This window comes from Tursiops truncatus, chromosome 15, assembly GCF_011762595.2.
Source record: "Tursiops truncatus isolate mTurTru1 chromosome 15, mTurTru1.mat.Y, whole genome shotgun sequence".
NCBI lineage: Eukaryota > Metazoa > Chordata > Mammalia > Artiodactyla > Delphinidae > Tursiops > Tursiops truncatus.
The window spans coordinates 5,705,362-5,721,880 of NC_047048.1; the positions used below are offsets into that span (position 1 = coordinate 5,705,362).

The 16,519-nt window shown below is 46.7% G+C and overlaps 1 protein-coding gene across 15 annotated transcripts in view; it reads left to right on the top strand.

Annotated features, from left to right (window-relative positions):
* Window positions 1–16,519, top strand: part of TRRAP (transformation/transcription domain associated protein) — a 110,871-nt gene that overhangs the window by 91,076 nt on the left and 3,276 nt on the right. For 11 of the 15 annotated variants that reach the window (XR_012325973.1, XM_033840507.2, XM_033840506.2 and 8 more), the window contains 5 exons: window positions 96–295; window positions 1,106–1,367; window positions 3,920–4,145; window positions 4,989–5,206; window positions 6,524–6,708. Coding sequence is in view for 12 of the 15 variants with exons in the window: in XM_033840507.2 (XP_033696398.1) it covers window positions 96–295; window positions 1,106–1,367; window positions 3,920–4,145; window positions 4,989–5,206; window positions 6,524–6,708 (1,091 nt within the window). In the remaining 3 variants the exon portion in view is untranslated. Of the gene's footprint in view, window positions 1–95; window positions 296–1,105; window positions 1,368–3,919; window positions 4,146–4,988; window positions 5,207–6,523; window positions 6,709–16,519 lie in introns of those variants that run through there. The other 4 variants (XM_033840513.2, XM_033840520.2, XM_033840522.2 and 1 more) reach the window with 3 other exon arrangements.

The window sequence follows — 16,519 nt, forward strand, 5'->3', positions numbered from 1 at the left end:
GAACCAGCGTTCCTTTGGCCGGTGGGTCCTTAGAGCACCGACTCTCCCATCGGTCAGTTTGGCGCTGACATTGGCGTTGTGTGTGTTGCTCTCAGATTCTGGACAGCAGCAGCCAAGTTCAGTGGGTAACCAGTCCCATTCTGCATCAGATCCAGGGCCCATAAGAGCCACGGCCCCCATGTGGCGCTGCAGCCGAATCATGCACATGCAGCGGGAGCTGCACCCGACCCTGCTGTCTTCCCTGGAAGGCATCGTCGATCAGATGGTCTGGTTCCGGGAAAACTGGCACGAGGAGGTATGTGATGTGGTCTCAGGGGTGCTGGCATCCTGCGGAGGGGATGGATCGTTTGGAATGCTTTCATGGCCGTGTTCTCTTGAGACTACCTGCCTGGTTGCGTGTATGTTTGTTGTTGGATTGAACGGTGGAACAGCAAATACTTCAGGTCTGCACGCTAGCGCTGCCTTAATATTGGAAGCAGAAGACTTCAAAAGGAGATGAGATTGAGAAAGCCATTTCTGGCCTTAAAATGCTTACTTTGTTCGCGTGTATGAGCTTAATCACTGAAATGCCACCACTGACCAGGGAGCAGCGATGGTGTGGGCAGGGCTCACTCACTGGCCGCTCGTCTCCAGGAGCTGGGAGCTGGTTCTCAGGCCACAACCTTAGTGGCGGTGATAGAATAATCAGGCTTTGTTGCCCAGATATTTGTCTGGTTGGCCACAAGCCCCCTCGTTAGTACTGTGTTATTTTGTGTGTGTGCAGAGTACACTGAAGTGATCTGAAAATAGGTTTTTTTCCTTGATTGCTCAACAGAAAGGTATGTGTATGATGCAAAAAGTGGGGTCTTGGGTCTTTTTTTTTTTTTTCTTAAAATGTTCAGGATAGTTGCTTCTCATTGTTAAGAACACAGCTCATGGCATGAGTGTCCAGGCGGCCCCCTGGTTCCGCACAGTCTGGTGCTGACGCCTGCTGTGCGCCAGGTGCCGAGAAGAGCTTTGTCAGTGGTGGGGCCGGGTGGGCGGGGCAGGTCCTTTTTGGTTGGTGGGTGGGTTGCTTGAATGGAGAGCTCTGTTGTGCAAGCTGCCTCGGGTCTCTTTCCCCCAGGTTCTCAGGCAGCTCCAGCAGGGCCTGGCGAAGTGCTACTCTGTCGCATTTGAGAAAAGCGGAGCAGTGTCAGATGCCAAGATTACGCCCCATACTCTCAACTTCGTCAAGAAGCTGGTGAGCACGTTCGGGGTGGGTCTGGAGAACGTGTCCAACGTCTCGACCATGTTCTCCAGCGCGGCCTCCGAGTCCTTGGCCCGGCGCGCACAGGCCACCGCACAGGACCCTGTCTTCCAGAAGCTGAAGGGCCAGTTCACAACCGGTGAGTCCTGATCCAAGGGAGCTCCCACTCAACGTTTTTCCTCCGTCTTAGCATCTAAGTTAACCACATCCGTTCGTTTTCATGAGCACAGTACCGGGCGAGCTGGTTAGACTGTGTTTAAAATACAGACTGGATCACAAGGAAACTGACATTCCCCGCCTGGGACTGCACGTCCTTCCCTCCTGTGAAAGGTCAAGGTTTCAGGGCCAGAGCACCGGGCTCCCTGTCAGGTTAGACACAGGGTTTTAGGACAGACCTGCTTCTGCTCCCCCGTCTCTCCTTCTGCTTGGTTTTCATGGGAAAACGCAACAGGGTAAGGTGAGGCAGTAAGACCCAACGGTGCAGGGCCCGAGGTGACAGGTAAGGTTCAGACCTGTAGTGGATTCTGGTGGCAAGATGATAAGGAGGTTGTGTTTCTGATCCTGTCCCCAGTTCAGGTTCATGCATTTCCCTAGACCCACAGGAGCCCCACCTCTTTCTGCGTGATCTGAGGTGAACGGTCCAGTCTCCCTCAGCCCAAACCCTCATCTGTCGTAGGGACCCTCGTCCCCCCAGTGTACACACAGGCACAGCTGCATCCCCTGGAGCTCGTGCTTGTGTGGTCTGTCATCCTCTGAAAAAGGAAGAGTCTGAGATGAAAGTTTCATGGAAACCATCATATATTACTTAAAAGAAGTGATATTTAGTGTATCTTTATTTTAAAATGTCCAGATCATTAAATCAAATGTGGTCTGAAATAGAGAATTGGAAGTGGAACAAATCATCCGGATTCTGATGTGAAAAAAATGACAAACACTGAAACTTGAAAGAAGGACAGCTATGAGGCTCTGACCAACCACAACATGTAGCGAGTTTCAGATACTTAAATCAAGAGCTGTCCAACGCCTCTTGTCATGTGCCCCAGGGAGGACCGTCTCTGGGTTTTAGCACTGTGTTCTGGTCTAGAAAGCGGAGGAGAGTTGTTCCTCCATCTCCAGCAACATTGCATGCATTGGGTACTAGCTCCAAGTCTTTAAGGAGGTAGAAGGGAGTTCAAAACAGTACATTAAATTTATCTCAGAGAAGACTTATTTACAAGGAAAAACTTATACCCAAGTGTTGATAGCCGCTTTATTTGTAATAGCTCCAAACTGAAGTCCACCCAAATGCCCCTCTAAGGAGAATGGATACACAACGTGTGGTATTTCCATACTCATGTAAAGCAAATAAAGAGGAGTTAACAGCAGCTTAGGTGGACTTCGAAGAAATTATGCTGGATGCAGAAAGCCAGCCTCAAAAGGATTCCTGCTGCACGCTGCTTAAGTATGAGACACTTGTGAGATAGCGTAATAATCAAGATGGAGGCCAGAGTAGTGGGAGCCAGGCGTCAGGGATGCGGGGGGGGGAGGTGGCTGTGGCTCTGAGAGGCTTCGGGCGTCCTTGGTGATGGACGGTGAGCATCTTGGTCACGGTGCTGGTTTGGCGCTCCCTACATGGCATCTCACGGAGACACACGTGCACGCGCGCACACACAGGACACGTATTTGAATCAGCCCTGGGGGTTATGCCAATGCCTTGGTTTCGGAAAGGGGTGTGTGGCCCTCCCTGTACATTTCTTTGCACTCCTGTGAATCTATATTCATTTCAAAATAAAAGTTAACGAAAAGTAACGAACAAAAATCCATTACATGAATGTCAGGCCTGAGCTTGGTAACACCTTCCTGATCCAGAGCTGAGAAGGAGCAGCCCCTGTGTGCAGCTGCCTGCGTCCTGGCTGGGTGGCCTCTGCCGTAGCTCTGCCGGGGAGCCTGGGTGGAAACCTGCCTCCTCGTGTTGGTGCATGGGGACCTCTCCAGCCACCCGCTTGTGTGAAGTCATGCTAGAGTTAAAGGGATACCAGAGAAATGCTGTGAAAAAAACCCCACACAGTAAAAGTGCATTGACTTTCAGGGGCTTCCCTGGTGGCACAGTGGTTAAGAATCCACCTGCCAATACAGGGGACACGGGTTCGAGCCCTGGTCCAAGAAGATCCCACATGCTGCGGAGCAACTAAGCCCATGCGCCACAACTACTGAGCCTGTGTGCCACAAGTACTGAAGCCCGTGCGTCTGGAGCCTATGCTCCACCACAAGAGAAGCCACCACTATGAGAAACCCGTGCACTGCGACGAAGAGTAGCCCCCGCTTGCCGCAACTAGAGAAAGCCTGTATGCAGCAACGAAGACCCAACGCAGCCAAAAATAAATAAATAATGTAATTTTTTTTAAAAGTACATTGACTTTCGTAAAACTGATGACCCTGTACACAATTGAGGTCACGCGTGGGCGTGATGATTAGAACTGCTGGAGTAGCGGGGTGCTGTGCTGAGGGCCTTAATGCGTGCTACCTTGTTTAACTTAATCCTTGAGGGTCCATGCTATTTATATCTGTCCTGTGACTTACAGTGCTTTGCTGCAGACTAGACGTGAGATGTGTCTGTTTCCTACCTGGGAGGTGCTTGAGCTGTGGTTTTTGTAGTGAATTAGAAATAGCCCAAATGACTAAAAATGTTTCTAATCATATTTTATTTTACAGATTTTGACTTCAGTGTTCCAGGTTCCATGAAGCTTCATAATCTTATTTCTAAACTGAAAAAGTGGATCAAAATTCTGGAGGCTAAAACCAAGCAACTTCCAAAATTCTTCCTCATAGAAGAAAAGTGCCGGTTTTTGAGCAATTTCTCAGCACAGACAGCTGAGGTAGAAATTCCTGGGGAATTTCTGATGCCAAAGCCGACACATTACTACATCAAGATCGCTCGGTGAGTGAGCCCGACCTGGCCCGGGATCACCAAAACCTTCCCCAGCAGACCCCCCAGGCAGAGCTGGCCAGCGGGTCACACTGTAATTCCCTCCCCTCTGCACTCCTTCCCCCAAAACGGGAGAGGACATAGTGTTGCTCTAGGATATGAGTACCTTTAAAGGGTCTGGTCTAACTACTGGGTTCAGTGTCTTGTTTGAGTCAAGCTTTTGTTTGCTCTCAAAAGAACCCTTTCTGAATCCCCATGGAACTTGACAAAGTATAGTTTCGCAGTCTTCTGTAAACTCAAAGCACAGGATTCAAAAGAATCAGACAATGGTCAAATTTACGAGAGCGAAGCAAGTTGCATCTCATTTAAAATGTAAAGTGAGCTGTGAAGGGGCGACCCTTAATGGTCAGGTGTTTCCTCCAAACCTGACCCGTCCTGGCCGCCCCCTCCCCCTCCTGCCGTCAGCGTGCTCAGGCCCACGGCCCACGCTCGCTCCTCGGGCACCTGGTCCTCTGCCCCAGCGCCAGCCAGTGGGGCCCGTGCCGTCGTGGCTGCTGGACTCCTCTGGGCCGGTTAGCGCCCGTCTCTGGCTGCTGAGGCTGGACCCTCGGCGTGCCTGTTTGAAACTTCCAGCTTCGCCTTCTCTTCCTCCTCTCGTTTTCCCTCCGATACTGTGGCACGACTACCTTGTCGCAGTGAGGTGGGGTGTAAATGACAAACCGCCGCTGTCGTACGGTCTGTTTTCCAGGACGGTTCTGACAGCCGCTTCTGTAGAGCTCCATTTTCTTCTCCAAGGAAAGGCTTGGAAGTTGCGGCTCGGGGTGTTGGTGTCTGATTGTCCACTCCTCCCGGCAGGTTTATGCCCCGGGTGGAGATTGTGCAGAAGCACAACACGGCAGCCAGGAGGCTGTACATCCGCGGGCACAACGGAAAGATCTACCCATACCTGGTCATGAACGACGCCTGCCTGACGGAGTCGCGGCGGGAGGAGCGCGTGCTGCAGCTGCTCCGCCTGCTCAACCCCTGCTTGGAAAAGAGGAAGGAAACCACCAAGAGGCACTTATTCTTCACAGGTACCAGCACGGCCCAGGGGCTGCACAGCGACACCCGACACCCGGCAGCCTGTGCCGTCTGTGTCAGCAGCTGCGAGTCTCTGAGCCCCGCCAGGTGGGGGCAGGCGGTAGGCTGAGGGCTGGTGCCTGCAGGGGCCCTGCTCCTGGAGGGAGGGGACACCTCCACCCCTGGGGCCTGAGGCTCCTCCCCGCAGGACGGGCGCCCAATGAGGACTTGTCTGGAGAAGGAGGCCCTGGGCCCGTGCACACGGCCCTCCTCACTTCCCCAGGAATCTTCCCAGGCTCTGGCGATGCCCGGCCGAGTAGAGGGCTTGTTGGGCGTGTGCTCACGGCACGTGGCAGTTTTTAAGTGCAGTCTCGGATCTGCTCCGGGACACAGCCTGCAGTGTGTGGGCACCGCCTGAGGTGCTGCCTGGGAGTCAAGGAGCCCCGGGCAGGCCACAGAAATCTCAGGCAGGCAGCAACCAGCAACCTTGAGTGAGGTCTTCCCAGAACCAAGTTGTCGTGGGTGAATTGTGAGTCTGTAGTAAGAGGTGTAGCTGAGCTGCCTGTAATCCCACCCAGAGGCGGGAGCTGTTGTTACACTTCAGCATGAATCCCCAGTTTAGGAGCCCATTGCAACGCGTATTATCTGGTCCTGTACGGAACTTTCTTCTGCCAGCTAAGTTGTGATCCAGCCTATTCTGACCTAAAATCTCTTGCCCTTAAGTTCAACATCCCCAAAATAAGAAGTACATTTAAAAAAAAAAAAACAGGTCTATAGAAAGCTGTGTGCATTTTCACATGAATGTAACGTGATCTACCGTGTTGGTCCCAGCTGTGCTAGTTGGTTGTTCTTTGCTGCTTCCAAAGAAACAAGCTCCTGGTTAGCTCCAGGTGGTGGTCCGTGTACGTCCCCTGGAGTCCTGTAGGAATTTCTTCATGGGTTGAAGCCATGGCAACGGGCCAGTAGCCAAGCTTTAACTGGCGTTAGACTGAATCAACTCTCGATTAGAAGTCAGAGGCGTCGTGTGCCCACCGCCCCCCCGCAGGCTGGCAGACTTGGCTCAGAGCTGTGCCGCTCAGCTCCAGAGCACTTGGCGGCACAGCCTCCTTGTTCTTCTCGTGAGGTTGCCTAGTGAGGCCTTCCTGGTCACCTGTGCCTTAAACGCAGGTCACGGGCGGCTTGGGCTCCGGCCCTGCTAGACGGAGCCTCAGGCCGTGGGCTGAGGCCACCGCGCCATGTGACCGCGCTCTCCCGGCTTCACCCGCGCCTCTGCCCCAGCGCTGGCCTGTGAGCCCCACTCTCATCTGCCCGTCTCTCCCCTCTCTCCTCAGTCCCGCGCGTGGTGGCCGTGTCCCCGCAGATGCGCCTGGTGGAGGACAACCCATCCTCACTCTCCCTGGTGGAGATCTACAAGCAGCGCTGTGCCAAGAAGGGCATCGAGCACGACAACCCCATCTCCCGCTACTATGACCGCCTGGCCACCGTGCAGGCGCGCGGGACGCAGGCCAGCCACCAGGTGCGGGGGCACCGGGGCCGGGGCCGGGCAGGGGGTCCAGTTGGACTGGTGAAGTGGCCGTGGGCCTTGGTGAAGGGGCCTTTGCCGCAAACCATTTGTTGTAACAGGACAGAGAGGTACGTTTCAACCTTGCAGAGCCTCATAGTCCTTTACCTGCACTTGCAGAGAGGCCCAGATGTCAGAATTTTAAGAGTAACTTCATGGCAGGTTCATTTGGCCAACAAACCAGATGTAGGTGATGGGAGGCTGTCTCCCCATGTAGTGTTCACGTTTGTCTGGTTTGCTGCAGGGCCTTAAGGTGCTACACAGTCTCTGTACCACATGTACATTCTAAAATACAGAAAGTGGGGAACCCTGAAACACGTCGGGCCGGCTGTTTTTGTCGCCTAGGGTGGCAGCACAGTGCCCCCCACCGAGTCCTGGACGGCTCTCGGCTGCACCCGTCAGGTTGACGAAGGTCCGTCTCCATCTGCAGGTTCCTGCCCTTGATGGATAGCAGGACAGGGGTGGCCCCTGGATGAGAAAGTTTTATCCAGAATTGTCTGCGTCACCAAAAGGCATCTCTTCGGGCCATTCTCTGGATGCCTCTGGCGTCCTTCCTGTGTTTCCCGAGAGGGCCTCATGGTTTCTAGGAGAGACACCCTAGAGCTGGAAGCTGTGACTTGCCTCTGTTCTCCCGGGGACTGGTCTACATTAATCTGGGTCCCAGAGGACTTGGTTTAGGAGGATGGAGCCCACAGGTGCTCGTTTCACCCACTGCGGCAGTGCTCAGGGCACAGGGTCTTGTGTAAGCCTCCACCTTCTTGCCGGTAAAGCAGGTGGGATTCCTCTGTTCTGGTTGGCCTCTGTGGAGCATGGGCAGTTTTGGGGTGTTTGTGGGAGATGAATGGATTGGATTCTTCAGGCTGCATGTACCTTTCACAGTGTGGAAGCCATCAAGTCCTGTCTGCAAATACATGGCTACCTCAGAATGCCCTATCGCTTTGTAAAGATGGAGCTGATGACTGGTCCAGCGTAGAAACAGTGCTAGGGTCCTGCTGGGCCAGCTGGAGATGCTGACAATACAAATAATCCCAGCTTGGTTCCCTCTTCTTAGTCTTTGTCCCCTAGTTTGTTTTGTTATTAACTCTGCTGCTTCATCCATTGCAGTTTTTTATAACACCTTTGGGTATTATAATTGGGATATTATTCACATGCCATAAAATTTCCCCTTTAAGATGTACGATTTAGGGGCTTCCCTGGTGGCGCAGTGGTTGAGAGTCTGCCTGCTGATGCAGGGGACACGGGTTTGTGCCCCGGTCCAGGAAGATCCCACATGCCGCGGAGCGGCTGGGCCCATGAGCCATGGCCGCTGGGCCTGCGTGTCTGGAGCCTGTGCTCCGCAACGGGAGAGGCCACAACAGTGAGAGGCCGGCGTACCGCAAAAAAAAAAAAAAAAGGTGTACAATTTAATGTTTTCAGTATTCACAGAGTTAGTCATCACCACTATCTATCTTTAAAACATTTCATCACCCGAAAAAAACTTCATACCTGTTCCTAGTCACTCCCTATTCTTCTCTGTCCCCACCCCTGGTGACCACAGATCTTTCTCTCTCTGTGAATTTGCTTATTCTGGGTGCATCATGGGATCAGAATCATACAACATGTGGTCTTCAGTGTCTGGCTTCTTTCATTGAGCGTGTTCTCAAGGTTATCTGTGTTGTAGCATGTGTCAGTAGTTTGTTTCTTTTATTGCTGATTATTCCCTTGTATAAATATAACACATTTAATTTATCTGTTCATGAGTTGATAGACTTTAGCTTGTTTATACTGTTATGATTAATGCTGCTGTGAACATTTGTGTACCTGTTTTTGTGCGGGCCTGTGTTTTCATTTCTCTTGGATATATACCTAGGAGTAGAATTGCTGGGTTATATGGTAACTCTTATGTTTAACATTCTGATGAACTGCCAAACTGTTTTCCAAAGTGACCGCAATATATGAGGGTTCTAATTTCTCCACATTCTTAACAGTGCTTAGTATTGTCTGTCTTTTTGTCTTTTTGATTATAGCCATCCTAGTGGGTGTGAAGTGCTAGCTCATTTTGGTTTGATAACCAGTGATGCTGAGTATTTTTTCATTTGCTAATTGGCTGTTTGCATATTTTCTTTGGAGAAAAGTCTGTTCAGGTCCTTTGCTTGTTTTTAAATTGGGTGATTTGTCTTTTTATTGTTGATTCTTAAGAATTCTTCATATGTTCTGGGTGTAAGTGACTTGGTACAGGTGACATCACCTTCTTGGCTGTGTATCGGCCATGTTGTCCTGCTTCTTTTCATGCCTCATAACTTTCTATTGAAAACTGATGTTTTGGATAATATAATGTGGCAACTCTAGAAATCACATCCTTCCCCCCAAGGTTCGTTGTTGTTGCTGTTTGTTTTAGTGACTTTCCTGGGCTGATTCTCTCCAGGATGCCATTGAGGAATATCCAAAACCAAACTCACCAACTCTCCCTAGAGGACGTGACCACTCCTCACACAAGTGCAGCCACTGAGGTGTCTTCTCAGTTAGCCCAGCGGCCAGCCAGTGATTTACAGAGATATTCTTTTTTTTTTTGAATTTTTGAATTTTATTTATTTTTTTATACAGCAGGTTCTTATTAGTTATCCATTATATATATATATTAGTGTATATATGTCAATCCCAATCTCCCAATTCATCACACCCCCACCCCCACCATTTTCCACCCTCGGTGTCCATACATTTGTTCTCGACATCTGTGTCTCTGTTTCTGCCCTGCAAACCGGTTCATCTGTACCATTTTTCTAGGTTCCACATATATGTGTTAATATACGATATTTGTTTTTCTCTTTCTGACTTTCTTCACTCTGGATGACAGTCTCTAGATTCATCCACATCTCTACAAATGACCCAATTTCGTTCCTTTTTATGGCTAATATTCCATTGTATGTATGTACCACATCTTCTTTATCCATTCATCTGTCGATGGTCATTTAGGTTGCTTCCATGGCCTGGCTATTGTAAATAGTGCTGCAGTGAACATTGGGGTGCATGTGTCTTTTTGAATTATGGTTTTCTCTGGGTATATGCCCAGTAGTGGGATTGCTGGGTCATATGGTAATTCTATGTTTAGTTTTTTAAGGAACGTCCATACTGTTCTCCGTAGTGGCTGTATCAATTTACATTCCCACCAGCAGTGCAAGAGGGTTCCCTTTTCTCCACACCCTCTCCAACATTTGTTGTTTGTAGATTTTCTGATGATGGCCATTCTAACTGGTGTGAGGTGATAACTTTTTGTAGTTTTGATTTACATTTCTCTAATAATTAGTGATGTTGAGCAGCTTTTCATGTGCTTCTTGGCCATCTGTATGTCTTCTTTGGAGAAATGTCTATTTAGGTCTTCTGCCCATTTTTGGATTGAGTTGTTTGTTTTTTTCTAATATTGAGCTGCATGAGCTGTTTATATACTTTGGAGATTAATCCTTTGTCCATTGATTTGTTTGCAACTATTCTCTCTCATTCTGAGGGTTGTCTTTTCGTCTTGTTTGTGGTTTCCTTTGCTGTGCAAAAGCTTTTAAGTTTCATTAGGTCCCATTTGTTTATTTTTGGTTTTATTTCCATTACTCTAGGAGGTGGATCAAAAAAGATCTTGCTGTGATTTATGTCAAAGAGTGTTTGTCCTATGTTTTCCTCTAAGAGTTTTATAGTGTCCAGTATTACATTTAGGTCTGTAATCCATTCTGAGTTTATTTTTGTGTGTGACGTTAGGGAGTGTCCTCATTTCATTCTTTTACATGTAGCTGTCCAATTTTCCCAGCACCACTTATTGAAGAGGCTGTCTTTTCTCCATTGTATATCGTTGCCTCCTTTCTCATAGATTAGTTGACCGTAGGTGCGTGGGCTTTCTATCTTGTTCCATTGATCTATATTTCTGTTTTTGTGCCAGTTCCATATTGTCTTGATTACTGTAGCTTTGTAGTATAGTCTGAAGTCAGGGAGTCTTAATTCCTCCAGCTCCACTTTTTTCCCTCAAGACTGCTTTGGCTATTCAGGGTCTTTTGTGTCTCCATACAAATTTTAAGATTTTTTGTCCTAGTTCTGTAAAAACTGCCATTGGTAATTTGATAGGGAGTGCTTTGAACCTGTAGATTGCTTTGGGTAGTATAGTCATTTTTGTAATATTGATTCTTCCAATCCAAGAACATGGTATATCTCTCCATCTGTTGGTATCATCTTTAATTTCTTTCATCAGTGTCTTATAGTTTTCTGCATATAGGTCTTTTGTCTCCCTAGGTAGGTTTATTCGTGGGTATTTTATTCTTTTTGTTGCAATGGTAAATAGGAGTGTTTCCTTAATTTCTCTTTCAGATTTTTCATCATTAGTATACAGGAATGCAAGAGATTTCTGTGCATTAATTTTCTATCCTGCAACTTTACCAACTTCATTGATTAGCTCTAGTAGTTTTTTGGTGGCATCTTTAGGATTCTCTACGTATAGTATCATGTCACCTGCAAACGGTGACAGTTTTACTTCTTTTCCAATTTGTATTCCTTTTATTTCTTTTTCTTCTCTGATTGCTGTGGCTAGGACCTCCAAAACTATGTTGAATAATAGTGGTGAGAGTGGACATCTTTGTCTTGTTCCTGATCTTAGCGGAAATGCTTTCCGTTTTTCACCATTGAGAATGATGTTTGCTGTGGGTTTGTCATATATGGCCTTTATTATGTTGAGGTAGGTTCCCTCTATGCCCACTTTCTAGAGAGTTTTTATCATAAATGGGTATTGAATTTTGTCAAAAGCTTTTTCTGCATCTATTGAGATGATCATATGGTTTGTATCACGTTGATTGATTTGCGTAAATTGAAGAATCCTTGCATCCCTGGGATAAATCCCACTTGATCATGGTGTGTGATCCTTTTAATGTGTTGTTGGATTCTGTTTGCTAGTATTTTATTGAGGATTTTTGCATCTATATTCATCAGTGATATTGGTCTGCAATTTTCTTTTTTTGTAGTGTCTTTGTCTGGTTTTGGTATCAGGGGGATGGTGGCCTCGTAGACTGAGTTTGGGAGTGTTCCTTCCTCTGCAATTTTTTGGAAGAGTTTCAGAAGGATGGGTGTTAGCTCTTCTCTAAATGTTTGATAGAATTCACCTGTGAAGCCATCTGGTCCTGGACTTTTGTTTGTTGGAAGATTTTTAATCACAGTTTCAATTTCATTACTTGTGATTGGTCTGTTCCTATTTTCTGTTTCTTCCTGGTTCAGTCTTGGAAGGTTGTACCTTTCTAAGAATTTGTCCATTTCTTCCAGGTTGTCCATTTTATTGGCATAGAGTTGCTTGTAGTAGTCTCTTAGGATGCTTTGTATTTCTGTGGTGTCTGTTGTAACTTCTCCTTTTCATTTCTAATTTTATTGATTTGAGTCCTCTCCTTCTTTTTCTTGATGAGTCTGGCTAATGGTTTATCAATTTTGTTTTGTTTATCTTCTCAAAGAACCAGCTTTTAGTTTTATTGATCTTTGCTAATGTTTTCTTTGTTTCTATTTCATTTATTTCTGCTCTGATCTTTATGATTTCTTTTCTTCTGCTAACTTTGAGTTTTGTTTGTTCTTCTTTCTCTAGTTCTTCAGGTGTAAGGTTAGATTGTTTATTTGGGATTTTTCTTGTTACTTGAGGTAGGCTTGTATAGCTATAAACTTTGCTCTTAGAGCTGCTTTTGCTGCATCCCATAGGTGTTGGATCATCGTGTTTTCATTGTCATTTGTCTGTAGGTATTTTTTGATTTCTTCAGTGATCTCTTGGTTATTTAGTAACGTATTGTTTAGCCTCCATGTGTTTGTGTTTTTTACGTTTTTTTCCTTGTAATTCATTTCTAATCTCATAGTGTTGTGGTCAGAAAAGATGCTTGATATGATTTCAGTTTTCTTAAATTTACTGAGTCTTGATTTGTGACCTAAGATGTGATCTATCCTGGAGAATGTTCCATGTGCACTTGAGAAGAAAGTGTAATCTGTTTTTGGATGGAATGTCCTATAAATATCAATTAAATCTGTCTGGTTTATTGTGTCATTTGAAGCTTGTGTTTCCTTATTTATTTTCTGTTTGGATGATCTGTCCATTGGTGTAAGTGAGGTATTAAAGTCCCCCACTATTATTGTGTTACTGTCGATTTCCTCTTTTATAGCTGTTAGCAGTTGCCTTATGTATTGAGGTGTTCCTATGTTGGGTGCATATATATTTATAATTGTTATATCTTCTTCTTGGATTGATCCCTTGATCATTATGTAGTGTCCTTCCTTGTCTCTTGTCACATTCTTTATTTTAAAGTCTATTTTATCTGATATGCGTATTGCTACTCCAGCTTTCTTTTGATTTCCATTTGCATGGAATATCTTTTTCCATCCCCTCACTTTCAGTCTGAATGTGTCCCTAGGTCTGAAGTGGGTCTCTTGTAGACAGCATATATGGGTCTTGTTTTTGTATCCTTTCAGCAAGCCTGTGTCTTTTGGTTGGAGCATTTAATCCATTCACGTTTAAGGTAATTATCAATATGTATGTTCCTGTTACCATTTTCTTAATTGTTTTGGGTTACTTTTGTAGGTCCTTTTCTTCTCTTGTGTTTCCCACTTAGAGAAGTTCCTTTAGCATTTGTTGCAGAGCTGGTTTGGTGGTGCTGAATTCTCTTAGCTTTTGCTTGTCTGTAAAGCTTTTGATGTCTCCATCGAATCTGAATGAGATCCTTGCCGGGTAGAGTAGTCTTGGTTGTAGGTTCTTCCCTTTCATCACTTTAAATATGTCTTACCACTCCCTTCTGGCTTGTAGAGTTTCTGCTGAGAAATCAGCTGTTAACCTTATGGGAGTTCCCCTGTATGTTATTTGTCGTTTTTCCCTTGCTGCTTTCAATAGTTATTCATTGTCTTTAATTTTTGCCAATTTGATTACTATGTGTCTTGGCGTGTTTCTCCTTGGGTTTATCCTGTATGGGATCTCTGCCCTTCCTGGACTTGGGTGGCTCTTTCCTTTCCCATCCTAGGGAAGTTTTCGACTATAATCTCTTCAAATATTTTCTCGGGTCCTTTATCTCTCTCTTCTCCTTCTGGGACCCCTGTAATGCGAATATTGTTGGGTTTAATGTTGTCCCAGAGGTCTCTTAGGCTGTCTTCATTCTTTTTTCTTTATTCTGTTCCACAGCAGTGAATTCCACCATTCTGTCTTCCAGGTCACTTATCCGTTCTTCTGCCTCAGTTATTCTGCTATTGATTCCTTCTAGTGTAGTTTTCATTTCAGTTACTGTATTGTTCATCTCTGTTTGTTCTAAATTCTTCTACGTCTTTGTTATACATTTCTTGCATCTTCTCGATCTTTGCCTCCATTCTTTTTCCGAGGTCCTGGATCATCTTCACTATCGTTATTCTGAATTCTTTTTCTGGAAGACTGCCTATCTCCACTTCATTTAGTTGTTTTTCTGGGGTTTTATCTTGTTCCTTCATCTGGTACATAGCCCTCTGCCTTTTCATCTTTTTTATCTTTCTGTGAATGTGGTTTTTGTTCCACAGGCTGCAGGACTGTAGTTCTTGCTTCTGCTGTCTGACCTCTGGTGGATGAGGCTATCTAAGAGACTTGTGCAAGTTTCCTGATGGGAGGGACTGGTGGTGGGTAGAGCTGGCTGTTGCTCTGGTGGGCAGAGCTCAATAAAACTTTAATCCCCTTGTCTGCTGATGGGTGGGGCTGTGTTCCCTCCCTGTTGGTTGTTTGGCCTGAGGCGACCCAGTACTGGAGCCTACCTGGACTCTTTCGTGGGGCTAATGACAGACTCTGGGAGGGCTCACGCCAAGGAGTACTTCCCAAAACTTCTGCTGCCAGTGTCCTTGTCCTCAAGGTGAGACACAGTCACCCCCCCACCTCTGCAGGAGACCCTCCAACACTAGCAGGTAGGTCTGGTTCAGTCTCCTATGGGGTCACTGCTCCTTCCCTGGGTCCCAGTGCACACATTGCTTTGTGTGTGCCCTCCAAGAGTGGAGTCTCTGTTTCCCCCAGACGTGTCGAAGTCCTGCAATCAAATCCTGCTAGCCTTCAAAGTCTGATTCTCTAGGAATTCTTCCTCCCGTTGTCAGACCCCCAGGTTGGGAAGCCTGCCGTGGGGCTCAGAACCTTCAGTCCAGTGGGTGGACTTCTGTGGTATAAGTGTTCTCCAGTCTGTGAGTCACCCACCCAGCAGTTATGAGATTTGATTTTACTGTGATTGCGCCCCTCCTACCGTCTCATTGTGGCTTCTCCTTTGTCTTTGGACGTGGGGTATCTTTTCTGGTGAGTTCCAGTGTCTTCCTGTCGGTGATCGTTCAGCAGTTAGTTGTGATTCTGGTGCTCTCACAAGAGGGAGTGAGAGCACGTCCTTCTACTCTGCCATCTTGAACCAATCACATACAGAGATTTTCTTAAATGCCTTGAATCAATAAGTTTTGGGCCTTTTTTGAGGGCCCCTGTGTGTGTGTGTGTCTGTGTGTGTGTATGGGGGGTAGCTCACAACCCCGCTGTAGCCTTCACCGCCTGCTTGTGCAGAATCTCGCCGTCAACCAGAAGTGAGAGCGTGGGCCTTCTGAGGTTTCTCATGAGCATGAGGCTGGCCTTCAGGGTTCCCAGGAATGTGGTGGAGCTTTTCAAAGCCCCCACGTTGTCTCACTCCCCAGCTTGTCCCTGGTCTGGCCGCCCTCTTGTGTGCTCTGAGTTCAAACAGACAAGCCCAGTAAATGGGAGTTTTTTTTCCAGAGGCTGCCGACAGGTCACCAGTGACCGTCCTCTGGGGATCAGGCCTTTCTGGGGTCACCACACCGATTCTGCCCACTCCAGTGGCTGTTAGCCTGCTTGTTTTTACAGCTGCCGAGGATACAAGGCTGTTGGTTTTCAGGGCCACTGTGGAGCTGGGGAGGAAGGGATGGGAATAGGACAATTAAACTGCCACAAAGCTCACTGTTCTCACCAAGATTCAGCCTTCTCTTTCTTGAATAAAAGTTGCTCAGATTGTCGCAAGCCTTTAATTTCCAGAGTTGTGGAAAAGTTTGTTTTGATGGGTTTTGGCAGTGTTCTCATTGCATTTACGGAGCAGTAGATTTTGGAAGTCCTCACTCTGCTATCTCAGAAGGGCTTCTTTCCATTTTGCTGATGAAGTGAACAGAAACAACGCGTGATTGGAAGTCTGCGTGGTTCTTGGTTGCTCACGGCCTGCATACTAGTGGTTTTCCAGAGCACATGGGTGTGGCTTAGCCCAGAAGAGACCTGTATCCTTTACCAGTTGGTCTAACAGGAGCCAGCTTAACTCAACAAACTCTTTTTTGAGACCATCTCTAAGTATGTGATGTTTGAAACAGTATCGTGAGTCTTCCAGTGTAGAATTCAGTTTAAAGTGTTGTGTAACATCTAATCTCATTTTAAGACTAGCTCCTTCAGTTTATAAAACTTTTGTCTTTAATATTCTTGGTTACGAAGTATCCAGCTATTCTTTTGATCTTCTGTTCATCGGCCTGGTATATTCTGTGGTTGGTGAGTTATAGTATTCAGCTAATTACCTAAACTCTTGGTGAAACAGATCATTACACACCATGCAGCTGAGGCTTTTATTCGCAGAGCTCCATTGTTGCTTCGGGCATAAGACGTGGAACCTTGGAGGGAAATTGACCAATTTTGTGCATCCTCATGATTGGTCAAATGACACTGCGTATGCATTTGTCAGCAAAGTTCACTCAAGTGGTGCTAAGCAAGAAAGAAATTACAATATGAGAGTTTTCTTTTTGAAGGAAAAAAATAAGTGAATTTGAT